The following is a 27,652-nucleotide window of genomic DNA, read 5'->3' on the forward strand; positions in this document are numbered from 1 at the left end:
CCCTTCTCAGTGATAGTTTATTTCACATAAAAATCCCCCAAAGCTCATGGAAATGATGCCTTCATATCACGACAGTAATCAGAATGAATTGTTTTTGTTTTTAAAAACCACAAAACTCGCCGTCGGAAGGATGGGTGTGTGAACTACGACTTGGGGAGGGACTTATGATGCATCCCATGTGTCACAAGAAGAAAACTCAATGTTCCTTTACAAGGAGGGCTCGACATCCGTTGCATTTTAGCCAAAAACTGCCCCGCAGATACAAATCTTTCGCAAAGCCGATTTCAGAGGGTGTGGGTAGCAGCCCTAGGTGCTACCGAGGACACACACAGTGGCCCCGTATGGACGGAGCTGTGCCTCAGAACTTCACACACCTGTGGACACGTGGCCAACCTGGAGACAGCCACCCCGGGGGTCTCTCTTTATTCTGGAGGGGCTGTGAGGTTGGGTTGGGGTCCTTGGTTCCACTTGCCTATTGTCTATGGCTGCTGGTGGTCCGGAGGGGTGGTCGGTGGGCCACGGTGAACCAGGGGGTCCGTGCTGGAATTTCTTGTTATGCTGCAGGCTCCTTGAGGGCGGGATGGGTCTGCCTCTTTCGTCCTTCTGTCGCCTCTGCAGCCGCTCAGTCATTGTCGGGTTAGGTGGAATGCATCTGTTCCTATCCCGGGCTCCTTTTCCTCTTCCAGTGGAGCACTGGCTTTCCAGGAGTTATTGCATTTACTGTGGACTTGTGAGCCTCGCGGGTCACGTGTCTCTGTCAGCTGAGCAGAGCCAGCCACCTGAACCTGGAGTTCGGGGTGACCTGGCAGATGCCCAGGCACCTTTTAGAAAAGGAGGCGCTCTGGGCAGGGGTGGGGGACAAGCGGGCCCAGGATGGAGCGGCCTTTCGGAGGGCAGCCTGCAGAGGCCCATCCACCAGCCTCTCCTGCCTCGGGCTCCAGGTAACTCATCTGCGCCTGGAACACGGTCCCTGTCCTTTATTTGACATTTGGGAAACAGAGCAGAAACACAAATTTAAAAACCCCACCAGATGCCCAAATGCCCTGGCCTCACAGGAGCAGTGCTGGGTTCCAGAAGATTCAGGCCCAAGGCTGCTTAGAAACCCCAAATTTTCCAAGGCAGGAGCCACTGGCATCTGGGGTGGGACAATTCCTTGACATACAGAAAGCACTGCTGTCCCTTTCGCTCAGCACTGATCGCCACTGGCTCCCTCCTGCCATTGGGATAACCCCAAACGCACCCCCTTGATGTCCCAGGTGGAGAAGCATTCATCATCTCCTTTGAGGCCAAGAATCTCCTACTGGGAAATTATTGGGGGACGGAGTGTCAACCAAACCTGGATGACACCGCTAAGAAGCCAGCTGCAGAGCCAGCAAGAGGGGCCAGACGATGCACCTGCTCGACTTTTGCTCAGATTCATAGAAACGGAGACTCTCAGGGTTGGAGGGGACCGCAGAGGGCCACTTTGTGCAAGTACCGTCCAGCCTTTTCTTGAATGCCTCTAGAGATGGGGAACTCACTCCCTTTAGCACCCACCTGACGGGCGTTTCAACCGCATTAGAAAAATGTTTTTTTTTTTTCTGTCCTAAGGATATCTGCTTCCTTTGAATGCAGGTGGTCGTAGCATCCAGGCCGCTGGTTTTTATTCTCCCCAGTGACCTTTGTAACACTCGAACGTTCAGTACCCTGTATCTTCCTGTTTCTCGATCTGCGTTTCTGGGATGAGCTTATTTCAGCACTGGTTTCTTGGCCTCTGTTCCTGGTGGGAGCCCAAGGGACGCATCTCAACCCCGTGTTGTCGGGGGGATTAGGGAAGTGGGGAGGCTCATTCCCTCGGTAGGAGGTATTGATCGGGATTGCCCTGTGGCGTGGCCTCTGCGTTCAAGGGGCTTGAGAATGTTCTAGATTGAGGGGGATGTGGTTTCACAACTGTAGAACAAGGATGATTATCAGCGGCCCTCACTGGTGCTGTGGGCTCCGATGCTCCCTAAGAAGGTGGACGTTATAAGAGGCAAGGGAAGGGCTGTTCAAAGGAAAAGCTGTGAGTTCAAAGGCTGGGCAGTGCCCGGGGGGCACGGCGCTGCTGGGGGTGGGGGCTGAGTTTCCAGGCCAGATGCCCAGGGCTGCGAGGGCCGTTCCGGCAGGAAAGGCACAAGAAGGAATCCAGACCCGGCCAGGGAGTCGATGGGCATCTGTGGCTCCAACCTGAACCGGGTGACAAGCAAGAGAAGGGTCCTGACCAGGATTCTGTGCAGTGGTGTAGAGGTGGTGGGGGTCTCTGAGGCCACCAAGGACGCACAGGCCATGCTCAACCCTTCTTGCTCTTCTTGGCCATGAGCTCATGAGTGTGGGAGGGTGGAGAACTGGGTCCTTTTCCAGAACGCACTAATACTGCATCATTAAAAAAAAAAAAAGCTTTCAGGCAGCTGGAAAGGATGTTGGGTTTCAGACATGGATGGAGGAGACGGACACCCCCCGGAGACTGTGACTCAGGATGAGGTGGGGACAAGATCCAGGGTCAGAGGGCGTCCGACAGAGGTTTCCTGGCATCTGGGATCTTCTTTTGTGTCCTCCTCTGTGCTCACGTCACCTCAGGACATGCTAGAGAGGCAGAAACACAGTCAAGTTATTATTATTGTATTTCAAGAAAGTGGAAAATGTTCCATGCGTGGGAAATCCAGAAGAATGATCTAATCGGCTTCAGTGTGCCCTCAGCAGCAAGAGTGGCACCTACCTTTCAAGGTCTGCCACCTGTCACCCACCTTCTAGGTGTGGTTCTGAAGGGGACTTCTGTCTTGGTGCCCCAGCCAAAGAACAAGGCCCCAGGGCTGGTGCCCTCAATCAGACTGGAGGGAGGCTTCATCTCACCCATCTAATCGCCAACCCATCCGTCCATCCATCCACCCACCCACCCGTCCATCCAGCCATCCACCTATCCATCCATCCATTATTTATTCACGTATCCGTCACCCATCCACCCATATACCTGTCCATCTACCTATCCATCCATCCATCTATCCACCCTCCTACCTACCCACCTGTCCCTCTGTCTGTCCATCTGTCCATCCATCCATTGCTCCCAACCATTCCTTCTTTTATGTATTTAATCATTTTAAACATGCTTGTTTTTACCATCTCTACCTGAGGGTTCCCAGGAGGAGGTCTAATGCTGCTATGTGTTGTACCCGCCGACTTTTTCTCATGGTGGATGATTTCCTTGTGTGTTTTGTGTCTGTGGTTGGGAACTCAGCTCCAGAAGGACTGAGATGGTCTTGTCAGAAATGCATTGAGAACTTGCTTCTGTTCAGTGTCCCCAGGGCAGTACTGGTCTAAGACGATTTTTGATGTTTCTTTCTCAGCTTGGGGCTTCTTGGGTCACATCGGTAGTATTAAGGCATGTGGCCGGGCCATGTAACATATTTGCAGCAGCGTGTGTGGTCAAGGATTAACCCTGAAGTTTCCAAAGAAAGCTCGGGCCCTTGCCTGGCTTCTGGGAGGTCACCTCTAAGCCCTTGGAACGTCCTTCCTTATAAGAGTATCTTTGCCTGGGACCTGGGGTCACTCTGGATAGTCTATGCTGACAATGTGATTTAAGGCAGGAGCCACGGACCATGTGGTATCAGTTCAATCTCTGGAGGGGCTAGAGACTAAGGTCAGCCACGCGGGTGGTGCACCATGCGTATGACTGACCCCCGGTAAATACCCTGGACACCAGGGCTCAAATGAGCATACCTGGTTGGTGACACTTGGTGTGCATCACCACACCTGGCTGCTGGGAGAATTAAGGCCTGTCCCCAAACAACTCCCCTGGGAAACACCAGCTGGGAGCGTGCACCTGTCTCCCCTCACCCCACCCCACGCTCTTTTTCCTATTGCTGACTTTGAGCTGTACCCACACTTCCACTTTACTAAACCGTAACTGTGAGCAGGTCAGCTTTGCTGAGTCCTGTGAGTCCTTCTAGCAAACCACCGCCCCCAAGGGTGGTCTCCAGGACCCGTGACACACAGGGAGGCTTTTCCTGGCATCCAGAGCCAGGCAGACACACTGAGATAGGTTGTGGGCAGACAGTACATGCTCTGGCTGAGTAAAATCCTGGGCTTCACGGGGCCTGGCTCTGGGTGGACGTCTCAGTCAGGGCCACTGTGTGTGGCTCAGCTCTCGGGCCTCCTGTTAATGACACCCCGCTGGAGTGGAGCAGGGACCGGCTGCCTGGCCCCAGAGGAGGCCCTGTTGTCATGGTAACCACGGTCTCCCTGCCTCCCTGGTGCAGCATCCTCCCCCCATCAACAATAAGTCATGAGGCACTCATCCCAGGGTAGGTTCCACATAGAATGTTTCCAAAAAAGGTGCCAAGATCGCCCTGCTTCCCACCCACCTTGTTTCCTGATCTTCTGTGGCCAGAGCAGACCTGTGGGAAAAGGAAGGAGTCTCAGCATTAGTTGCCTGTCTGGGGAGCCTTGGCATTTGGCCATGAGCCCCATGAGGGCCAGTATGGCTTCACCCTGATCTGGCACAAAGCAAGTGTCAGCACGTGTCAGCTGTGTAACAAATGAGCCAGGACAGGCAGTCGTGAGAATGGCTGAGCCCCTTCGCCGCCACAAAATGAAATCACTATTGCTGCTCCAGGTCCACCCACTGGGAAGGCTGAACCCATCCACCGGGACCTGCACAAAGGTCACCAGCTGGAACCTTCATCTGAGAGCAGATCTTGGTCTCTCGGCCACATCAGCTGCCCCTGGTCCCCATGCTTGGCCTGTGCTGGATGCAGGGTGGGAGGAGGAGGGGGCAGTGGTCCCAAGATGCAACCGCTGCCCTCAAGGAGCTCAAGGACAGGAGTAGGAGGGTACAACAAGGGTCAAATGCAGGAGGCAGACCTGAAGAAAGAGACAGGAAAGGTGGGAGGGGCCTCTAGAGGCCCTCTCTACACATCCCAGGGTGAGGCACTAAAGGAGTTTCAGTAGAGAGTTGCTGGATTTAAAAAAAAGGAGGGATTCCCTGGCGGTCCAGTTGTTAGGGCTCCGTGCTTCCACTGCAGGGGGTACAGGTTCTATCCCTGGTTGGGGAACTAAGATCTCACATGCCACAGCCCAGCTGGGAAAACAAAAAAAAAGGGAGGAAAAAGAAGGAGGAGGATAGGAATGGGAACAACTGCTTAACAGGGTACAGGGTCTCCCTCTGGGCTGTGGAATGTTCTGGAACTGGAGAAGGTGCTGGTTGCCCAAAACTACAGATGCACTAAATTTACATTAAAATGGCTCGATGGAATGGGCCTCATGCTGGCCGATCCACAGTGGTGGTCTTAATTCAGCACCGTGGTAATGTCAGATCACCTTCATCTGAGGTTCCCTGGGCTCCGCAGCCCCCCCGCGGGTGTGGGCTCTGGCCCTGTGGCCACCTGCACACACTTACCTGTCCTCCGCCAGCCCCGCCTCCGCCTTCTCTTCAGACCTGGGCAGGACGCCTTCTGGCTGCGGCCTCGCGCTGGGGACAGAAAGAGGTGACAAGGGATGACCAGCCAGCCGAGTGGGCCCAGGGGCTCTCGGCTCCCACTGGCCCCTCTGTCTGGACCCACCATGGCCCGACAGCGCTCAGGAGAGGGTTTGGCTGCCCCCGGGGAAACGCGGGGGCCCAGAGGGTGGACTGCGTGATGGGATGGCCAGGGGTCCATGAAGATGGACGCAGATGGTTGGTGGGAGGGGAGGGGGAGCGGCTGTGGGCCATTCCTTGGGGGCGCTTATCTCAGCTCATCACCGCCGCAGGGGCCGCATGCACTTGCTCCCTGGACGCTGCTGCCCGTGTGCTGTGATTCTGGAAGGTGGGCACCCTGCTTGTCCTGTCATCTCTCTACTCCCATCCGTAACTAAGACTCAGGAGGCGGGAGGAGCGTAACTCAGACAGAGAGACAGAGGAGAGGGGGGGACCTGGGGGTGGGGAGAAAGGGAGGAAGAGGAAGAAGCCAGACCGACAGACATGACTACCTCACACCCATCAGGAGGGCTACTGCCTTTAAAATGAAAAAAAAAAAATTTTTTTTTGGCCACACCACACGGTGTGCGGGATCTCCGTTCCCCAACCGGGGATCGAACCCACAACGCCGGCAGCGGAAGCACAGAGCCTTAACCGCTGGACCGCCAGGGAAGTTCGCAGGATGGCTACTACCTTAAATGTAGAGCGTTTGTTACTGTGTTGGCGAGGATGTGGAGAAATTGGAACTGTGCATGGCTGGGGGGGTGAGGATGTCAAATGGGGCAGCCGCTGTGGCAAAGATTCTAGCCGCTCCTCGAAAGATGAAACATCGAGTTACCATAAGGTCCAGCAACTCCAGTCCTGGGTCCGTATACACCCCAAAGAAGTGAAAGCAAGCACGTGAATAGATAACTGTACACCCGTGTTCAGAGCGGCACAATTCACAACAGCCAGGAGGTGGAACCCCCCCCCCCCCCCAGTGTCCATCTAGAGGTGATGGATGAACAAAATGTGGTCTGTCTGCACACTGGAATATTACTCAGCCTTAAAAAGGAAGGAGATTCTGACACTTGCTACGATGTGGATTAACCTTGGGGACGTGATGCTCAGTGAAAGAAGCCAGACACAGAAGCACAAATACTGTGTGATTCCACTCACAGCAGGTCCCTAGAGAGGCAGATCCACAGAGACAGGAAGTAGATGGTGGGGGCCGGGGGCTGGGGGAGGGGCTGGGGAGTCAGGGTTTCCTGGGGACAGAGTTTCAGTTTGGGGAGATGAGAAAGTTCTGGAGATGATGGTGGGGATGGCTGCACGACAGGGTGACTGTGCTTAATGCCACCAGGCTGTGCACTTACAGATGGTTAAGATGGTGAATTTTACGTCCTGTGTATTTTACTGCAACTGAAGATATTTAAAAACAAAACAAAACCGAAAAGATAGGAAGGAAGGAAAGAGGAAGGGGAGGGAGGGAGGAAGTAGAGAAGAGGGAGGAGGGGAAGGAGGAAAGCTCCCTGGAAGGCGTGGGATGGCGGGTCCTGCGCCCTCCGCGCCCCCTTCCACTCCACTCACAGTCATGACTATTCAACGACGCTGTGTGAAGCCGCCGTAATATTTCTCATTATGTGTCTCACCTGCCGACATCACCCGTCCTGCCCCAGGATCTGCTTTCCTCACTCGGTGAGGCAACCCTCCCCTTTGCCCTTTGAGGAAACTTCTGGACCAGGACTCAGTCTTAATCGCCTCAGTCTCCCCCAGGCTGGCACAGGGCCTGACATGCTTTCAACTCACTGAAAGCCCCAACTCTTTCTCAGACTTGCTGTGTGGCCTTGAGCAGGTGCCTTGCCCTCTCTGAGCCTCGGATTCCCGGCCTATCAGACGCTTTTAGGAATCCTGGCCCTGCCTTCCTCTTGGGGCAGAGGGGTGGGGATGAGAAAGGATACAGGAATGGTATAAGGGCTCCATAACCGGGTGGGACCGAAATAGTCCTGAAGTTCTGTGAGCGCTGCCACTCTCAAAAATTAGCCAATCAGTCAGTGAAGGGGCGATTCTAGGGTAAGTCTGGCAGGGGCGAGCATGGAGCGGGTTGTGTTTCCCTCACTGTCATCAGGATTACTAGGAGGACTCTATGGAGTCTCCTATTTTTGTCTGGTGGGTTACACTGGTCCTGATTTCTCACAATAACCCTCAGGGTGGCTGTGAACTTTGCACTTGCCTAATGTCACTCTGTGACCAAGTGAGGGAGCCTGGATTTGAGCCTGGATCTGACTCCAAGCCCTCGAGAGAAGGGCAGGGCCTTGAGCATGACATGGGTCCCCAATGAGCAGAAGCCACCAATTTCCCCCCAGCTGTGGGCCCGGCTCAGCACCAGCCCTAACCTGGCCCGGGCACAGGCCACTCCGCACAGACCTTTCTCTCCTGGCCTTGAGCCTTTCCTCTTCGTACCTGGAAGAGAGAGAAAGGAAAGCACATGAGATGCGGCCTGGGAATCCCCTTCCCTCTGGGAACAGGGAAGCAATCTCACTGTCACATCTGAATACACGCCAGGTCTTAGAGCAGAAAGGACAGCCGGAGCTGACGGCTCTACTGGTTTTTTTTATGTTTCCTGCAGTTGCTTTACAAGCCTGCCCACGCCCACCCCACCCCAGGGCAGGGGATATCTGTTTTGTTGGTATATTCCAGCATCTGGAGTAGATGCGGCTCAGCAGACATTTTTTGCATCAGCCCTGAACACAACCAGTATAAAGTGACCCCCCCATTGATGTGGGTTTGGTCAATTACAGGCCCCTCCATCAGGGCAAAGTTTTTCTGTAAAGGGCCAGAGAATCAGTATTTTTGGCTTTGCAGGCCAGTCTCTGTGGCAACCTCTCGATTCTGTTGTAGCTTGAAAGCAGCCGTGGATGGTTTGTAAGTGGATGTGTGTAGCCGTGTGCCAATAAAACTTTATTTATAAAGACAAGCCAGGGGGCCAGGGTTCACTGGCCCCCCGGCCTGCACTAGATAGTCAGGCCCGCTGTGTTCTGTAATTTCACAGGAGCTTGTTTCACTCTATTTCCTTCTTTTCTGCTTTCCCACACAGGTCTGGTTCCCTGGCAGCTCGGTTGAGCTGAGCAGAGGTGGCTGAGAGGCAAGCAGCCCTGGGGCAATGGGGATGGAGGTGTGGGGGGGTGTTCCCATGGCCCAGGGACACTCACTGTAGCACGCAGTCTGGGATCTGCACGTGCTCCATGGGGATGAGCTGCTCCAGATCTTCCAAGCTGTGCACATACTGGATCTTGTTGATGAACTTGACGCTGGTGGGAGGAGAAGCAGGGAGACATCTGAAAGCCAGCCCTCAAGGTGGCCCCTCAGGGCCAGAAGAAGGGACGGCAGACAGGGATGCACACTCAACTCTCTTCCGGGATGCCCCAGGCACCTTCGCCCAAGCTTCCCTCCCCACCTGTGCCAGCCTCCAACCCTGGCCCCTAGTGGGGGGACAGAGCAGAACCCGGGGTCTCCCCTTGCAAGAAGAGAAGCGTGCTGAATCACGTGTTGGACACCAGTCCTTGCTGAGCTGAGGAAATTCTTTGAAGGAAGCAGAGAGGAAAGAGATGCTCCTAGGCTCCAGGCTCCATCCTCCCCAGGAGTTTCCTCCTCTGTGTTAATCTTCCCAAGAATGCTTTTCTGGCACAATCGCCACTGCCCGGATGGCACCAGTAGTCATTTGGTCACAAGACAGGTGCATATGGGGACTGCTGATTCATTCCACATTCTTTCGGGATGAATGGCTTGTTCTGGTCCAAACCCCAGCTCTGGCTGTCTGCTGCCCACTGAGGTGCTTTGTCACCAGTGCATTGCTTTGAACTCGTGATTATTATTTTTTTAATTACCTGAAACCTAATTTTGGTAAAATGTCCAATAAATTTTTTCAAGGTCAAATCAGTTTTTTTTTTTTCCTTTTTTACAAAAGGAAAAATTATTTATTTAGCTGTGCCGGGTGTTAGTTGCGGCAGGTGGGCCCCCCCCTTAGTTGCAGCACACAGGCTCCTTAGTTGTGGCATGCGAACTGTTAGTTGTGACATGCATGTGGGATCTAGTTCCCCGACCAGGGATGGAACCCGGGCCCCCTGCACTGGGAGTGCGGAGTCTTATACACTGTGCCACCAGGGAAGTCCCTCACATCAGTTTTTCTAACGATAAGAAATACAAGGCCAAGAGAATGTAACAGGACACTAAGTCATAAAATAATCAAATAACAATAAAGAAAAGAAAAAAAGTAAGATAGAGTCACATAGTTACAAAACTGTGTCAAGAAGTTTTACATCTATTTTTAGAGATTAGATAAGAATTCAGCTCAAACTTTTCTGGCACCTGGCAAAAACGGAGACCCACGAGGAATGTTACAGTTCGCAGTGTCCATAAGAGAAAAATACACAGGTTAATCAGCAGAGGCCACTGGTAACCGATCAGGGAATGATAGACGGTTTTCCCACAGAGAGTCACAAAGTGGCCATGTGTACCAGAATAAATAAACCCCACCGCTTTCGTCTCTCTCTCTCTCTCTCTCTCTCCTCTTTCTTTCTTCCTTTGTTCCTTCGTTCCTTCCTTCCTTGCTTCCAGGAGCTTATTTCTCCCACCAGGGATTGAAGCTGCGCCCTCAGCAGTGAAAGCGCAGAGTCCTAATCATTGGACCGCCAGGAAAGTCCCTGAAATTTATTTTCTTAATTAAAAAAAAATTATTTTTGGAACATGAGTTCTTTCTCCAGTTGGTGTGACAGAAAAGTAAAGGGCCCAGGGACAGGGAGTGAGTCTCAGACAGACTCTACCTGAATACCCCGGGTCTGGGAGGCTCTGAGGGTGGATGATCTGATTGGTTGCAAAGGTTTTTTTTAGGGGGCACAGAGGCGACACCTGTGGTCTGAGCAGTGGGCTAGAAATACAGGCGAGATCACATCGTGAGGACTCCATGGTAAAGCTGCCATGTCCGTTGTTGGAAATGGGTACCTGGTTTCTACCTGACGATGCTGTCTGCCTGTGAGCTGAGCTCTGTCTTGGGAAGCAGGGCTCTCGGGAGGGAGAATTCCAGTCCAGGGTGAGGCACATGCCTCTGTTTAGATCATCGTGGAATAAACAGGAGTTCTTTTTGAGATACAATCACAGAACCTCATGGCTAGGGCCGGGTGGCAGCTCAGAATCTGTCTCCACTTCCCTCGGCTTTTAAACAGGGAAGCTAACTTTACCCCACTCTCCCCTCCTATTTCTCTGAAAGCTCGAAATGAGACCCTTGAAATTCACCACAGGAAAAGCAACCCAGGGAATTCCCAGGCGGTCCTGTGGTTAGGACCCCATGCTTTCACTGCCGCGGGCACGGGTTTGATCCCCGCTTGGGGAACTAAGATCCCACAAGCCGTGCAGCGTGGCCAAAAAAATAATAAAATAAAAGTAGGAAAAGCAACCCAAAGTGAGAGAATTATCTGCATTCAAGGCAAATTTCGGTTCCCGAATTACGGGATGTCGAGGACAGAAGGCAATTCTGTTAGGCTGAAGTGTGTGTCTACCCTTTTGCCCGGTAATTGTCATCATTAGCACAAATGACCCATAAATTAGTGTATTAAAGGCCTGATTTCACTAATGTGCAAATGTCTGAGAGTGCTTGGGAGTCACTGAACAGAGCGTCTGAAGTTGCCTCCTTGCCTCGGTTCCGCGACGCTCTCAAGGCGAAGTTTGACCCCGTCTATTCAACTCATCACAGAGTCTTCCACTGGGAACGTGGAAATGAAGGGTCTTCATTTAATTCAATGTTTTGAATTATATTACATTAAATGTACGTTTAGTTTTATGTGACTGACGAGGGCGTTTAACATGACTAATTTTGTTTCACTCGCTCTGTGCGTCCAGGTGCTTCTATCTCGCGCACATTCCAGAGAAAGAACCAGCCCCTGAGACTCACAGGAGGTCACCTGCAAGCCCGAAGAATGTCCCGTCTGGTAAGCGTCTTCATTTACCCGGGGCCCGTAGTCTGTGCTAAAGATGTGCTTCCTGATGGGGTCCTGGGCCATCATATCAGTTACTGAGGAACTAGGGGGGCTGCGTGGGCACTCCATCCCCGTGTGGCCACGCCTCGGTGGAAACCCTGGACACCAAGGTCAGCTTCTCCGTTGGCAGTACTTCCTACACGTGGTCACACGTCATGGCAAGGAGAACGAAGGGCTTTGGGTACAATGGCACTGGGACAGGAGCCGTCAGAAGCTCCCTTCTGGCTTCTCCTGGACTCCCACACGCACCTTTTTCCTTTGCTGATTTCAGCCTTCATCCTTTCTCTGTAATCAGCTGTAACCCTGAGCACAGCAGCTTTTCTGGGTTCTGTGAGTCCTCTTGGTAAATCATCAAACCTGAGGGTAGTCTCGGGCACCCCCGAAACACACACACATGTACCGGTTCATTGCATCGTTGTCCAGGAGTGGGTCAGACCCTCCTGGCATCCTAATATGCCCCTCCCTCACAGATTCCAGAGTGGATGGAGCCGGGCTTCCTCCTGAGGGCGTGTGGTGGGCTTGTGACCTTGCTGTGTGACTCTGGGTGATTCCCTGGAATATTCTGAGCCTCAGTCTCCTCATCCATGAAACGGGCACGGCCAAGTCAACCTTTCAGGGCTGTGGTTGTAAACTTTAAAAGGTATCCAACATTCACTAGGGGAGAGCTGGTTCTTGCTATTCCCACACCCCACCCCACCCCGTGATGTGACGTTCGTCCCTAAATAACGATACATATGCTTTTAAACTGTTTAACGCAACAATATAGATTCATCAGAGAGGAGCTGGGAAATGCAGATTGAAAAACAAGACACACAAAAACCCAGGTGGCTATGCGGGCACAGGTCACGATCTTACCTGATGAAAGGGCGGGAGATGGCTAGCACGGTGCGGATGAACCAGGACGGGTGGACAATGATCAAGGACTTCAGGTTCTTCCGCAATCTGTGTGGGGAGACAGAGGAAGCAAGATGGGCTCCTTGGGAAAGCCCCGGGGAGGGAGCAGCTAACCGGTGTTACCTTCTCTCTGTGCCCAGGAGGTGGAGGTGGAATCTCGGTAAAGCTAAGCCCCCTCGCAGAGTTTGCAGGTGGCAGAGCTGTTGTCTGGTCTCCAATCTCTCTCTCTCTCTCTCTCTCTCTCTTTTTTTTTTAAGGAAACGTTTCATATAGCTAGGAATGTTTTCAGGCTTTGTGCTTTTTTTTTTTTTTTTTTTTGCGGTACGCGGGCCTCTCACTGTTGTGGCCTCTCCCGCTGCGGAGCACAGGCTCCGGACGCGCAGGCTCAGCGGCCATGGCTCACGGGCCCAGCCGCTCCGCAGCACGTGGGATCTTCCCGGACCGGGGCACGAACCCGCGTCCCCTGCATCGGCAGGCGGACCCTCAACCACTGCGCCACCAGGGAAGCCCACCAATCTCTCTTAATTTAGAGTCTGAGCATTTGACTTCGTGGCCACACAGTCTCCCATTTCTGAAAGATTTTCTGGGGCCCCCTGGTTCTGAGCACCTATTATGGGCATGTTGAATTGCAGCCCCCTTATTTGGGAAGAGGGTCACTGTAGGAGAAATTAGTTAAGGTGAGGTCATATAGGAGGAGGGTGGGCCCCTAATCCACTATGACTGGTGTCCTTATAAAAAGGGGACATTTGCACACAGGTGTCCACGGGGGAGATTGTCCCTCAGGGCCCCACAAACAACCAACCCTGCAGGCACCTTGATCTCGGACTTCGAGCCCCCAGAACTAGGAGACAACACATATCTATTGTTTAAGCCACCGAGTCTGGTGCTTTGTTACGGCCGCCCCAGCTGACCACTACACACCTTTCAGAGGGACCTCAGGGCCCCTTGCACCCCGAGGGGGTCCCCCAGCCCCACCCACTCACCTCCTATCAATCATCTGGTAACACTTCTTCAGCCAGCCGATGCCGGGCATTCTCCGCCGAGGCGTGGCACCATTCAGGTACACGATCATGTAATCCTCGGCCACAAGGAGTTCCAGACTGCTGATGACATACCTGGCCACGGGACACAGACGACAGGGGACCCGACGGAGGGGCTCAGAGTCAGGAAGCCCAGTTCCCGTGACCGAACCCCTGGGGCACCTGCCCTTTCTGCCTCTGCCTGCCCTGGCTCTGCCAGTCACACCTGCTCAGGTGTTGTTGGCTGTCCTGGCGTACTCGGCCCGGACGGGGGTTGGGGGATGACCCCAGCCCACTCCACGTTTGTGTCAGTGGGCACAGTGATTGTACTAGTTACTAGTTTATGGGGCACTTACTAGATGCCAAGTGATTCATATGCATGGTCTCCATTAATCCTGGGAGGTGGGCTTCAACAGCCCCAGATACACCTGAGGAACAGGCACCCACAGCCAACAGTCCACTGCACCGGACATTAGGGACCTGAGGTCTGTCCCAGCCCTGTCTCCCGCTAAGTGATTTCAGAAGAATCCTTTTTTTTTTCAAACAACATTTTTTTAAAATTTCATTTATTTATTTTTGGCTGCATTGGGTCTTCGTTGCTGTGCGTGGGCTTTCTCTAGTTGTGGCAAGTCGGGGCTACTCTTCATTGCGGTGCGCGGGCTTCTCATTGCGGTGGCTCCTCTTGTTGCGGAGCACGGGCTCTAGGCGTGCGGGCTTCAGTAGTTGCGGCGCACGGGCTTAGCTGCTCTGCGGCATGTGGGATCTTCCTGCACCAGGGCTCGAACCCGTGTCCCCTGAATTGGCAGGCGGATTCTTAACGCTGTGCCACCAGGGAAGTCCCTTTTTCTTTTCTTTTTAATATTTAGTTATTTGTTTGGTTGCACCAGGTCTTAGTTGTGGCAGGCGGGCTCCTCAGTTGCGGCTCGCCGGCTCCTTAGTTGTGGCATGCAAACTCTTAGTTGCAGCATGCATGTGGGATGTAGTTCCCTGACCAGAAATCGAACCCAGGCCCCCTGCATTGGGAGCGTGAGTCTTACCCGCTGCGCCACCAGGGAAGTCCCAGCAGAATCCTTTCCTCTCTTTCAGCCTCTAATTCCCCATCTGTAGACTGGGGAGACTGGGCTCCCTGGTATCTCAGGCCACTTTCCGATCTGACCTCCCATGGCTACCTCCTTGTCCTCTGGCCCACCTGGCATCCAAGCCCCACTGTGTAAGAAGGAAATCTTCATAATAATGATAATAAGAGTGATAACGATTTGCTGAGTTCCTACTGTCATCTGCCAGGCGCTTTATCCATATTACCTGTCTCCATCATAATAAAACTGTACCTGTGTGTCCTAGGGCAAGTGACTTAACCTCTCTGTGCCTCAGGCTCTGCAGCCACAGAATGGGAGGCAACAGTAACTAACCCACAGGGTCGTGTTGAGGGTGGAATGCGTTATCACATACCAAGCCCTTCACTTCGTGGCTGCTACATAGCAAACGCTCCATAGTTGCTAGAGATGATGACAGTTGCACCCGTGAGGCCCAGCGGGCGAGCAGGGGACTCAGATGCAGGTCTGCTGGCGGCCCAGCCCTTCCCTGGTGCCGGGCAGAGCCCCCTACCCAACGCGGTTCTTGCAGCATGGTCCCGCCCACTGGGCGGGACCCTCAGAACTGTCAGCAACTGGACGGAGCTGGCGGGCCACTTACAGGAAGAGGTTCTCCATGATGTAGTGGTAGTCGGGGGAGCTGCTGTCTGGGAGGAAGCAGGCGGCAAAGACGATGATGGCGTTGAGACCTTCCCCGTAGTACCCTGGGGAGAGGCGGCCAGTGAGTGTGCAGCCCCAGGCGGAGATGGCTAGAGCGGTCTCCCAGCTCTGAGCCGCCCCCCCCCGCCGCTCTGCCCCGTGCAGCGGCCTCGTCGCTGGCCAGCCCCTTCCCACCCACTGCGCACACTCAGACGGTACACAGCTCTGAGTCACAGCAGCCTGGCTGGAGAAGCCAGCCAACGCTTGACCTGTCTCCGCCTTTGGCGGGGGACGCCAGCCACCCTCGTAGACACCTCCGGTGTGCATCCGGCACGTCTATGCCTTGCCCCCCTGCGAGTTTCACCGCTGCACACCCGGACACTAGGGCTTAATTTAACATCCCCCTGGCTCAGAAGAAGAGACTGAGGTCCAGAGAGGGCCACTGATGGGCCTCCAGTTGCTGGACCCGGGAGGGGGCCCGAGGGGCGTGGCCTCACCTCCGTGGGTCACCACCCTCATGTAGGGCCGGATCATGTGCAGGTCAATCCGGTGTTCCTGTTCCCCAATGATCACTGTCCGCCACAGACGCCCATTGGCGGCACTGCCGTCCTCGGCCGAGCCATCCCCAAACAGGTCCGCACTATCCCCAGGCATATTCTTGGCGGCGGCCACGGGGGTGTCATCTGGAAGCGGGGAGGGAGGGTGAGCGGAAGGGACACCTGAGTCCGGACATCTCATCCCAGCTTCCCTCTCCGGGGTACCTTTGCCGCCTGTGGCCACGGAGCCCTCTCCTCTCTCCCCAGGCCGGGGGCAAAACCGCTCACGCTACCCTTTGCTGACAGGCGGTGTTAGCTTGGGGCTGCTGGGCGAGATGGAGGACCTAGGAGTCTAAAAGTCACGCCTAAATAATAATTTTTCTTTCCCCAAGCCGTAGAACACAGGAAAATACTCAGTCAGGCAGTTGGCCTGGGTAGAGCCCGTTTCTTGCTGTGTGACCTTGCACACATTCTTTCCCTCTCTGGGCTTCTCAGGATTCTTAACCGCTCTTGGAATATCTGCCTCTTTCCCACCCGTCATCCTGCAATCTTCCCACCTCAGAAAATAGCCTGGCCGTTTTCCCAGATGCTCAGACCCCACACCCAGGTGTCACCTTCAACCCCCTATTCCCCTTCGTACTCCACATCCACCCAGCAAGTGCTGTGGCTCTGCTTCCGTCCCCATGGCCACCGCCATCGCCACCTTTCTGACCTGTGCTCTTGCCTCGGCACGTCAGCTCAAATAACACCCATCCAGGGAGGCCTGTCCCGGCAACCCTGCAAAGAGTCCTCCCCACCCCCAGGTAGCTTGGTTCAAGGAGCCTCAGCCTGGGCGCTTTTGACCATTGGGGGCCGGTCATTCTCTGTGGGGCCCCCTCCTCCATCCCAGGCACTGTGGGGTGTGGACCCACCTCCCTGACCCCACCTACTTGATGCCAGGATTCCCCCAGTCATGACAACCACAGGTGTCCCCAAACATGGCCTAGTGTCCCCTGGGGGCGGGGGGCTGAATTGCCCCAGTGAGACCCCCGCCCCCCGCCCTCTCCCATCACCTCATTTCCCTCACAGCACCGACGACCAGGTGCAATTATCTTGTGTACATTTTTTCCGTTACCCAGAGCCTGGCTTTCCGATGGCCACGTGAACAGGCAGGCGATGTCTATTCCTGACATGCCCCCGCCCGATCTCCCTGCCGCCCCCTACGCAGCAATCAAGACCTGCTCCACAAACACCTGTGGAATCGGGGAGGCCCTTCCTCTGGTCTCGGTCCCCTTTGAGAATCGGGTGAAAGACACATCTCCCAGCAAAGTCCACGAGAAAATGTGCGTGGAGTCGCAGGAGCTGTCCTGGGAGCCCCGGGTTGGAAGACCTGTCCCCCTTGAGCCTACGGGAATGGAGGATGGGGGCCTCTGGTCAGCTGGTCCCTAAGCCAAAGGGGTCAGGCCCTGGGGTCCGATTTGGGGGCTAGGCAGGTGTGACGAGCGACCTCACCTTCCCACTCCAATTCATTGCCATTCCCCAGGAATTCCAGCGAGTCGGTCTCATCTGGGGTCTCGATGTCATCTACGTTGATATCCAGGTCATCGGGGGTGTCCAGGAAGTCATCGGACAGCAGGGAGCCCTCGCTCTGGTCCAGGGAAATGTTGATCTCGGGGGCCACCAGCGTCTTCCGCTTACGATGAGCCGCGTTGAAGTTCAGAGTGCTGGGAGGGGCTGTGGGGGAACAGGAAAACAGGAAAAAAAAAAAAAAAAGCAAAACAAGATCAGTCGCTTTTGCTGTTTTCTTTCTTCTTCCTCCTCTCCTGTGCCCGACCTGGTGGAGATCCACTCGGCCCTGTTGAGGGGAGTGGTTAGAAGTCAGAGGACATCCTTTCACAGCAGCGGTTAACATAACCGTCTAGCGTGGAGGTCAAGGGTGGACGCTTGGACGTAGGGCAGAGCTGGGTTCAGAGCCTGACCTCGCTACGCAGCAGCCCCGCGACCCTGCAGTGCCATGCTGCTCTGAGCTTGACTCACTTTTACCATCTGCAAAATGGGACTCACAGGTGAGTCGAGTCAAAGTTGAACAAGGATGTGGGGATTAGACCCCGGGCAGCCTGGGCTCCAGATGGTGTGCTCTGGACCTACCAATATTTGCGAGTCTTGTTCCTTCCGGCTAAGGCTGGCAGAGAATGTCCATGTTCTGCTTTTGGCCTCTCTGTGATGCTCAACTCTAACAACTAACTTTTAGTGATCGTGTAACGTAAGCCAGACACTCTGCAAAGCTCTCCCCTGCGTTTTCACGTTCCACCGTTGCTATTGCCCCCTTTAACAGATGAGGAAACTGAGGCACAGAAGGGCAGGATCCTCCCATGTCACTCTGAAGCTTGTCGGGATGGATTTCCCCATGGTTTGGACCACTTCCTCCTAAAGACTCTTAGCCTGGACTCTGGTCTCCTTGTAAAAGGTGGTTTCTCCTCCTGCGCGGCCCCCCATCTGACAGCCCGCGGAGCAGAGCCAGCCCCTCAGGTTTACCCTGTTTCATTACACGGCCTTTGAGGACAAAATAAGTAAACTAGTAGGAGACTCCTACCCCTCTTTTATTGGATGAAGACATTCATTGACCCATAATTTTTAAAAATTAATTAATTAATTTATTTATTTATATTTTTGGCCGCGTTGGGTCTTTGTTGCTGCGCATGGGCTTTCTCTAGTTGCGGCGAGCGGGGGCTACTCTTGGTTGCGGTGCGCGGGCTTCTCATTGAGGTGGCTTCTCTTGTTGCGGAGCACGGGCTCTAGGCGCGCGGGCTTCAGTAGTTGTGGCATGTGGGCTCAGTAGTTGTGGCTCGCGGGCTGTAGAGCGCAGGCTCAGTAGTTGTGGCGCATGGGCTTAGTTGCTGCGTGGCACGTGGGATCTTCCCGGACCAGGGCTCAAACCCATGTCCCCCTGCACTGGCAGGTGGATTCTTAACCACTGCGCCACCAGGGAAGCCCCCATGGATCCATAATTAACTGGACGACATTTTTTTTTTCACTTTGAATCTCACTTTTTTTTTCCATTTTGAATCTCTTGGTCCCTAAGCAGGAGGTCAGAGGTAACTGTTTCAGGAGACACTGGGATAGAAACATTCGCTTTGGCAGAAAATGATAAAAACACAGCAGTCACATTTATCAAGTGCCTGCTATGTGCAGGGCACTGGCATGATTTCTAGCTCTCACCATGACCTTGTGTGGTGGGAAATGTTACCCATTTTACAGATGCGGACACTGAGGCAGGGACTTGCCCAAGGATCCGACCCCAGGCTCCTCAACTCACTCTGCCTTTTCCACGGGAAGTGTGTTAGGAGCGGTGAATCAGGACTGCTTGATTTAAAATACTGCTACTCTTCCTGATGGGGTCAAGCTGTGGGTCACGGCATGGTGGCAGTAAGACTAAAGGTGCAGGGAAGCACGGCAGCAGTATGCCACCACATGGACCTGGAGGATAGGGCATTGAGCCAAAGAAGATGGTTCTCCAGGCTTAAAACCTATTGGAATTTGCCCTGCCAAGTTTCAGACTTGCTGGGACCCGTGACCACTTTCTTCCTTCCAGTTTCTCCCATTTGGAATGAGAATATCTAGTCTGTGTCCATCCCACCATCGTGTTTTGGAAGCAGAGACATTGACTGATTTCATAGGTCCACAGCTGGAGAGGAATTCTGCCCTGGGATGAATCACACCTGAGTTTATTTTTTCCCTTCCTGCTCCCGAGCCCTTCGAGTGATTAGACACGGCCCACCCACACAATGGAAGGCAATCTGCTTTACTCAAAGTCCATGAATTTAAATGTAAATCACATCTAACAGAATACTCTTGACAGAAACATCTAGAATTATGTTTGGCCACATAGCTGGGTACCATGGGCCAGGCAAGTGAATACATAAAATTAATGATCACATCTCCCCATCTCAAGTTCCTTAACTTCATCCTATCTGCAAAATCCCTTTGGCCGTGTGAGGGAACGTTCGGGGGTTCCTGGATTTAGGATCTGGATATCTTTGGGGGGTCATCATTCAGCCAGTCACACCTAGGAAGTGGGATACTGTTACTACACACTCCTCATTTTACAGAAGTAGGAAATGGAGGCCCAGAGGGGTGGAAGGATTTGCCCAAGGTCACCCTGTGGGGATGTGAAACACCGGGCAGAACCTACGTGCTCAGGCAGGAAGAAGGGCTGGTACTCCTGGGTGACCAACCATCCAGATCGGCCCCAGAAACCTGGAACAAATTGGTCCCCCTACCTGGCTCATGGGCATAGCGTGGTACAGGGGTAGGCAGAGCTGGCTCTCACTGCTGTGTGACCTCAGGGATGTGGCTGTCCCTCTCTGGGCAGTCTTTCCCCTGTAGGGTGGGCTCTGTGATGGGCTGCATGGGGGAAATGCAGGCAGAGCGGGGACCCTCAGCAGGACTCTACCGGGAGATGTCATCGAGGAGAACACATATTTGAGGCAGCTTCTCTGGCTGCCCCAGACTCCTGTCCTCAAAGTCTGGGGCTTTGGATCCTCAGAGCCATGAGCCCTCCTGAGTGCTCAGGGCAGCAAAGCCCTCCCAGGGCTGACTTTGTGCCTGGCATCCCCTGGGCACTTTACACAAATCATCTTGTTTAATCCTTGCACGCCCCTTCTGTGGGAGGCTCACTAGCTGTATTTAGTAGATGAGGAATTGGAGGCACAGAGAGGCTAAGCAACTAGTTCAAGGACACACAGCAACTGACTTCATGATGGCACCCACACACGTCTCTGGCCCACAACCACACTGCTTTCCCTGCCGGACTTGGAGCAGAGCAACCCCCTTCCCTGACATTCCACCCAGGAGGCATGACCTCTGACATTTCTACAGTTATAGTGCTGGGCACAGCCCAGACCATGTGCCCATTTCTGCATGCATGGAAACTTACAGGATGTGTCTTCTGTGGCACTTCCAAGCAAGTCCATCCCCGTCTCTTCCGAGAGTGGCCTGCAAACCCAGCCGGGAGCAGACAGCAGCCACCAGGCCCCAGAAGTCCAGCCACAGGAGCGTGGAGTTCAGACAAAATGACACCAACAAAATCTATTTAGCTTTGAGAAACCGTTGGGACAAAATACATCTGCTCGCGAGCACAGAAAATCATATGGGACAAAATACATCTGCTCGCGAGCACAGAAAATCATAAACAGTCAGCGCTGGAGGGCTCCCATTGGATCATCTAATAAATATTAAGCCTGGTTTTTTTTTTTGGGGGGTAGGGATGGGGAAAACTAAGGACCAGTGAGAAGAAGGGTCTCATCTATATTATATTTGGAATATAAGCAGCAATCTTCATGGGCTGACCACGCAGGGTTTGGTCTCCGATGAATTGTTGCTATTAATGCAGCCAGAAGTTGTCCAATGGACATAGCAGACGACTGAAAGAGCTCTCTGTGGCCAATGCTGGACTGGTCTGACCAACAAAATATATCATGAAGTATTGGATTGTGAGCCAGTGTTTAAAATAAAGTGTCCATGAGTCCATACAGATATAAATAAATGATTGAATAAATAAATACAGGGAGAAGAGACAAATTTTTCCTGCAGAGAAGAATTTCATATAATGTCTGTAGATATTCTGCCCTCAAGGAGATGGAAAGTAACCCCCTCTGTAAGTGTGGGCTGGGCACAGTGACTTCCTTCCAAAGAGGACAGTATGGGAAAGGGGGAGGTGTGACTTTACAGTGGAGACACCCAACCAGCATGAACTCAGCCAGGGGACCGAGGTCAACACCCAGCAGTGATGAGTCACGTGGACGGCAGCCACCCCGAGGTGAAGGGTGAGACGGCCCTTCACAGGTGGCCCTCCTCCCAGCACCCAGCGCCCCAGTGTAACCATGAGAAAAACACCAGACAAGTTCCCACCGAGGGAGATTCTACAAAATCTCTGGCCACAGTCCTCCTCAAACCCGTCAAGGGCATTGAGAACAAGGAAAGTCTGAGAAACCGTCACAGCCCAGAGGAGCCTGAGGAGACGTGACGCCTGAATGTTATGTGGGAACTTGGGTGGGATCCTAGGAAAGAAAAAGGATATCAGGAGAAAAGGACTATGGAAATCTGAATAAATTCTGGACTTCAGTTAATAACAGTGTATCAATATCAGTCTATTAATTGTAACAAATGTATCAGCCTAATGTAAGATGTTAATTTAGGAGAAGCTGAGTGTGTGGGGGGTGTATGGAAATTTTCTGTAATATTCTTGCAACTTTTCTGTAAACCTAAATCTTCTAAAAAGTAAATTTTTTTTTTTTTTTTTTTTTTTTTTGCGGTACGCGGGCCTCTCACTGTTGTGGCCTCTCCCGTTGCGGAGCACAGGCTCCAGACGCGCAGGCTCAGCGGCCATGGCTCACGGGCCCAGCCGCTTCGCGGCATGTGGGATCTTCCCGGACCTGGTCACGAACCCATGTCCCCTGCATCGGCAGGCAGACTCTCAATCACTGCACCACCAGGGAAGCCCAACAGTAAATTTTTTTAAAAAAAAGAAAGGCAGCCAGCTATATATTTGTGCCCCTTTAATGCTTGGTGGAGCATGGATTTGCAAAATAAGACCTGTTTCTCTGGCAATGCCCAGACTGTTTTTTTTTTTTTTTTTTTTTTCTTTTCTTTTTCAGACTGTTTTTTGTTTTGGACCACAGCTCATGCCGCCTGACTTTGACCCACGTGCTCTGGCTCCTTTGCTGCCTAGGGAAATAGTTCCAGGCAGAAGGTTTTGCAGAGTGCATGGGGCTGTCAGAGGCTCTAGCTGCAGGGTGTGCTGGCTCAGGGAAGCACTGCAGCGTTCATTCATCTCTGCAATTCAGCAGTGCCGGCTCAGCTGGAATGGGAGCTGGTTAGATGGGGAAGGACAGTAGAATGCTTTTTCTTTTCCTTTAACAAAACCATTCATTCCATCACCTCTGTTCCTTGTAGGGCATGAGCTGGCACCCTCTGTAGGGTGGGAACTATCCATGCTTCTTCCTCCGCACCCGACACCCTGCCCACCTTTCTCCCATTCACCATGCTTCGAATGTTCTTTGAGTAACCACTACCTTCTAGGTGCATTGGAGGTCTTGGAGGGTCTTGGAGGTAAAGGATGAATCAGATGGCGCCCTGCTCTCATAGAGGTCAAAAGTCAAAATAGAGCAGAGGTCCAAAGGAAATGAAGGGCTTCCCTGGCAGTGTAGTGGTTAAGAATCCTCCTGCCAATGCAGGGGACACGGGTTCGAGCCCTGGTCTGGGAAGATCCCACATGCCGCAGAACACCTAAGCCCGTGTGCCACAACTACTGAAGCCCGGTCGCCTAGAGACTGTGCTCTGCAACAAGAGAAGCCACCACAATGAGAAGCCCACACATCACAATGAAGAGTAGCCCCCGTTCGCTGCAACTAGAAAAAGCTGCAACGCAGACATAAATAAATTAGTAAATTTATTTTTTTAAATGACAAAGGAAATGAAGACACATATCCATGCAAAAACTCATACCTGAATGCTCACAGCAGCGTGATCACATTGGAAACAACCCAAATGTCTACCAGGTTATGAACAGATAAACAAAACATGGTCCATCTGTACAATGGAATATTATTCAGCCATGAAAAGGAGTGAAGCGCTGACACCTGCTACAATGTGGATGGACCTTGAGAACATGATGCTCAGTGAGAGAAGCCAGACACAGAAGGCCACATAATGTGTGATTCCATTTACATGAAACGTCCAAAACAGGCAAATCCACAGAGACAGGTGGTGCATTTGTGGTTGCCATGGGGATGGGGTTTCATTTCGGGGTGATGGAACGTTTTACAACTAGATAGAGGTGATGGCTGTACAACATGTGAGTTGTTCATTTAAAATGGTTATTTTGGGACTTCCCTGGTGGTCCAGTGGCTAAGACTCCACGTTCCCGATGCAGGGGGCCCGGGTTCGATACTTGGTCAGGGAACTAGATCCCACATGCCTCAACTAAAGATCCCACACTGGGGCTTCCCTGGTGGTGCAGTGGTTGAGAGTCCGCCTGCCGATGCAGGGGACACGGGTTCGTGCCCCGGTCCGGGAGGATCCCGCATACCGCGGAGCGGCTGGGCCCGTGAGCCATGGCTGCTGAGCCTGCGCGTCCGGAGCCTGTGCTCCGCAACGTGAGAGGCCACAGCAGTGAGAGGCCCGCGTACCACACAGACACAAAAAGATCCCACATGCCACAACTAAGACCCGGTGCAGCCAAATAAATAAATAAATAAATATTTTAAAAAATTAGGGCCCACCCTAAAATGATTATTTTGGGGACTTCCCTGGCAGTACAGTGGTTAAGACTCCGTGCTTCCAATGCAGGGGTCACCGGTTCGATCCCTGGTTGGGGAACTAAAATCTCACATGCCCACTGCACGGCCAAAAATAAAATAAAATAAAATGAAATAAAATGGTTATTTTTATGTTGTGTAAATTTCACCTCCATTTAAAAAGGAAAAAAAGCAAGCTTCAGATTAAGTCAGAAGGTGTTTTTTTTTTTTTTTTTTTTTTTTTTTGTGGTACGCGGGCCTCTCACCGCTGTGGCCTCTCCCGTTGCGGAGCACAGGCTCCGGACGCGCAGGCTCAGCGGCCATGGCTCACGGGCCCAGCTGCTCCGCGGCATGTGGGATCTTCCCGGACCGGGGCACGAACCCGTATCCCCTGCATCGTCAGGCGGATTCTCAACCACTGCGCCACCAGGGAAGCCCATAAGTCAGAAGGTTTTAAGGAGGGATCTTTTTTTCAGTTTGAGACTGAAGACAACTTACACGCCCATTTCGTGTACACGTTGCTCTGGTCCCTCTGGTCGGTAGCTGACACCCCTGCTCTCAACACGGGGAGGGCAGCTGGTAACTCACAAATAAGTCCGGGATCCGGGAGTACAGGAGGCACACTACCTACTTGCAAGGTTACCCGAAATCATGCTCTGAAATTGCAGGCTGACAGCTGATGCACCACCCCTAGTTTTATCCTGCCCACACAGCATCTCACAACATTTTAAATTTGCTGTCAAGTCAGAGATATGACACACAAAAATCTAGATATCAGTCTTTTCTTGAATCAGATCTGCCCTTCGCGCATGGTAACCACCACCAGGAGCTGACTGTCCGCCACCCCTGCTCACCTGGGTGTTGGGATCTCCTTCCGGCTCCTTCCCCTCATTTACTCTGCCTTCCCTGTTTCCATCAGTCTGAGGCTGTAATCCCTGTTGTTCTAGCATCAGCTAGAACCGTACTTTACCTGCACGGACAGGGCACTCACTCTGTTGGAATGTTGACGGCATCATCATGTTTCCTCCTCACAGTATCCCTATGAGGCAGGGAGCAGCCCATTTCACAGAGGAGGAAACGGAGGCTAAACCAGATGCCCAAAGGAGGAAGGAACCACTCAGAGCTGAATCCGGTCATTGCCCTCTACTGCCCCCTTGTGTCCAGTCGGCTCATGTGAACAAACCCCACAGGTCCACAGGGCTGCAGCTTTCAAGGTCAGGTGAGACCTGGTTATTTGCACAAGCCCCAGGAAGACCTCAGCTAATGCAGAGCTGAAGCCCCTTCACGAACTCAAAGTGGATCCAGAGGGCTCCCTGCAGCACTTGCTTTCAGTCTGTGCTGGGAAACCCATGTAAAAAGTGGGTTTCCCCCTAATCGACCAGTTGTACAGTGTGGCTTTATTCTTCTGGTGTGGGTTGACTTGCATCCCCCCACCAAAACATAATTCAGGTCTTAACTCCCAGAACCTGAGCATGGGACCTGTTTGGAAATAGGGTTGTTGTAGACAGCATTAAGTTGAGATGACATCATACTGGAGCAAGGTGGGCCCTACAGCCAATCAGTGGTATGATTGTAAGAAGAGGAAGTTTGGACACAGAGACACAGAGGAGAAGGCTGTGTGAAGATGGAGGCAGATTCAGATCAAAACTACAATGAGGGGCTTCCCTGGGGCGCAGTGGTTAAGAATCCACCTGCCAATGCAGGGCACACAGGTTTGAGCCCTGGCCTGGGAAGATACCACATGACGTGGAGCAACTAAGCCCGTGTGCCACAACTACTGAGCCTGCGCTCTAGAGCCTGTGAGCCACAACTACTGAGCCCACGTGCCACAACTACTGAGCCAGTGCTCTAGAGCCTGTGAGCCACAACTACTGAGCCCACGTGCCACAACTACTGAAGCCCACGCGCCTGGAGCCCATGTTCTGCAACAAAAGAAGCCACCACAATAAGAAGCCCGCGCACCGCAATGAAGAGTAACCCCCGATCGCTGCAACTAGAGAAAGCCTGCACACAGCAACGAAGACCCAACTCAGCCAAAAATAAAAACAAACAAATAAATAAATTTATTTTTAAAAAACTACAATGAGATATCACCTCATATGGAGCAGAATGGCCCTCATCAAAAAAATCTACAAACAATAAATGCTGGAGAGAGTGTGGAGAAAAGGGAACCCTCCTACACTGTTGGTGGGAATGTAAATTTGTACAGGCACTATGGAGAACAGTATGGAGGTTCCTCAAAAAACTAAAAATAGAGCTACCATATGATCCAGCAATCCCACTCCTGGGCGTATATCTGGAGAAAAGCATAATTTGAAAAGACACATGCACCCCAGTGTTCACTGCAGCACTATTTACAATAGCCAGGACATGGAAGCAACCTAAATGTCCATCAACAGAGGAATGGATAAAGAAAGAAAGATCTCATATATATAATGGAATACTACTCAGCCATAAAAAATAACGAAATAATGCCATTAGCAGCAACATAGATGGACCTAAAGATTGTCATACCGAGGGAAGTAAGGCAGAGAAAGACAAACACATGATATCACTTATATGTGGAATCTACAAAAAGCATACAAATGAACTTATCTACAAAACAGGAATAGAGTTACAGATGTAGAAAATAAACTTATGATTACCAGGGGGTCAGGGGGAGGGATAAACTGGGAGATTGGGATTGACATATACACACTACTATATACAGAAGAGATAGCTAATAAGGACCTACTATACAGCACAGGGAACTCTACTCAATACTCTTTAATGGCCTATATGGGAAAAGGATCTAAAAAAGAATGCAGGACCTCCCAGGTGGAGCAGAGGATAAGAATCCGCCTGCCAATGCAGGGGACACGGGCTTGAGCCCTGGTCTGGGAAGCCCACATGCCACGGAGCAACTAAGCCCGTGCGCCACAACTACTGAGCCTGCACTCTAGAGCCCGCAAGCCACAACTGCTGAGCTCATGCACTGCAACTACTGAGCCTGCGTGCTGCAACTACTGAAGCCCCTGTGCCTAGAGCCCGTGTTCCACAACACGAGAAGCCACCGCAATGAGAAGACCGCGCACTGCAACAGAGAGTAGCCCCCACTTGCTGCAACTAGAGAAAGCCTGCACGCAGCAATGAAGACCCAACGCAGCCAAAAAAAAGAGAAAAAGAGTGGATATATGTATATGTATAACAGATTCACTCTGCTGTACACCTGAAACTAATACACACTGTAAATCAACTACGCTCCAATAAAAATTTTAAAAAGTAAAAATAAAAAATAAAACACAAGCTTAAAAAAAAAAAGATGGAGGAAGACAGAGATTGGAGTGATGCATCTACAAGCCAAGGCAGGCCGAAGCTGGAGGAGGCTGGAAGCATCCTTCCCTAGAGCCTTCATAGGGAGTATGGCCCTGCTAACACCTTGATTTTGGATTTTTAGCCTACAGAACTGTGAGAGAAAACATTTCTTCTGTTTTAAGCAAGTTCCTGGTACTTTGTTATGGCAGCTCTGGGAAACTCACACGCCCTCTCAGCGTGAAATCCAAATTTCTCTCCTACTGCATCCCTTACCATGCCAAGGTCCTCTCTGCCCCAGTGCCTTTGCACATCCCACCCCCTCTGCCTAGAGGGCCACTGCCTGCTTTCTTTGACTGGTGAACTTGCTCAGCCTTTCAGGCTAGGTCAGCATCCTCCAGGAGGCCCCATCTGAATCTGACATCCAC

The 27,652-nt window shown here is 52.4% G+C and overlaps 1 protein-coding gene and 1 long non-coding RNA gene across 5 annotated transcripts in view; one reads left to right on the plus strand and one right to left on the minus strand.

Annotated features, from left to right (window-relative positions):
• Nucleotides 1-12,132, plus strand: part of LOC136794116 (uncharacterized) — a 31,947-nt gene extending 19,815 nt beyond the window's left edge. Inside the window, exons 2-4 of one of the 2 annotated variants that reach the window (XR_010840472.1) lie at nt 8,544-9,182; nt 11,342-11,430; nt 11,949-12,132. This is a non-coding gene — a long non-coding RNA (uncharacterized lncRNA). Of the gene's footprint in view, nt 1-8,543; nt 9,183-11,341; nt 11,431-11,948 lie in introns of those variants that run through there. The other variant, XR_010840471.1, reaches the window with a different exon arrangement.
• ATCAY (ATCAY kinesin light chain interacting caytaxin) overlaps nt 4-27,652 on the minus strand; it is a 37,499-nt gene continuing 9,850 nt past the window's right edge. For all 3 annotated transcript variants that reach the window (XM_059060077.2, XM_059060075.2, XM_067033102.1), the window contains 11 exons: nt 20,573-20,631; nt 17,149-17,370; nt 15,619-15,804; nt 15,084-15,186; nt 13,356-13,487; nt 12,334-12,420; nt 8,659-8,757; nt 7,874-7,909; nt 5,411-5,482; nt 4,377-4,409; nt 4-2,601 (listed from right to left, as the gene is read on the minus strand). In XM_059060077.2, coding sequence (XP_058916060.1) covers nt 2,592-2,601; nt 4,377-4,409; nt 5,411-5,482; nt 7,874-7,909; nt 8,659-8,757; nt 12,334-12,420; nt 13,356-13,487; nt 15,084-15,186; nt 15,619-15,804; nt 17,149-17,370; nt 20,573-20,631 — 1,039 coding nt within the window. In that variant the 3' untranslated portion in view covers nt 4-2,591. The remainder of the gene's footprint in view (nt 2,602-4,376; nt 4,410-5,410; nt 5,483-7,873; nt 7,910-8,658; nt 8,758-12,333; nt 12,421-13,355; nt 13,488-15,083; nt 15,187-15,618; nt 15,805-17,148; nt 17,371-20,572; nt 20,632-27,652) is intronic.

Source organism: Kogia breviceps, chromosome 4, assembly GCF_026419965.1.
Source record: "Kogia breviceps isolate mKogBre1 chromosome 4, mKogBre1 haplotype 1, whole genome shotgun sequence".
NCBI lineage: Eukaryota > Metazoa > Chordata > Mammalia > Artiodactyla > Physeteridae > Kogia > Kogia breviceps.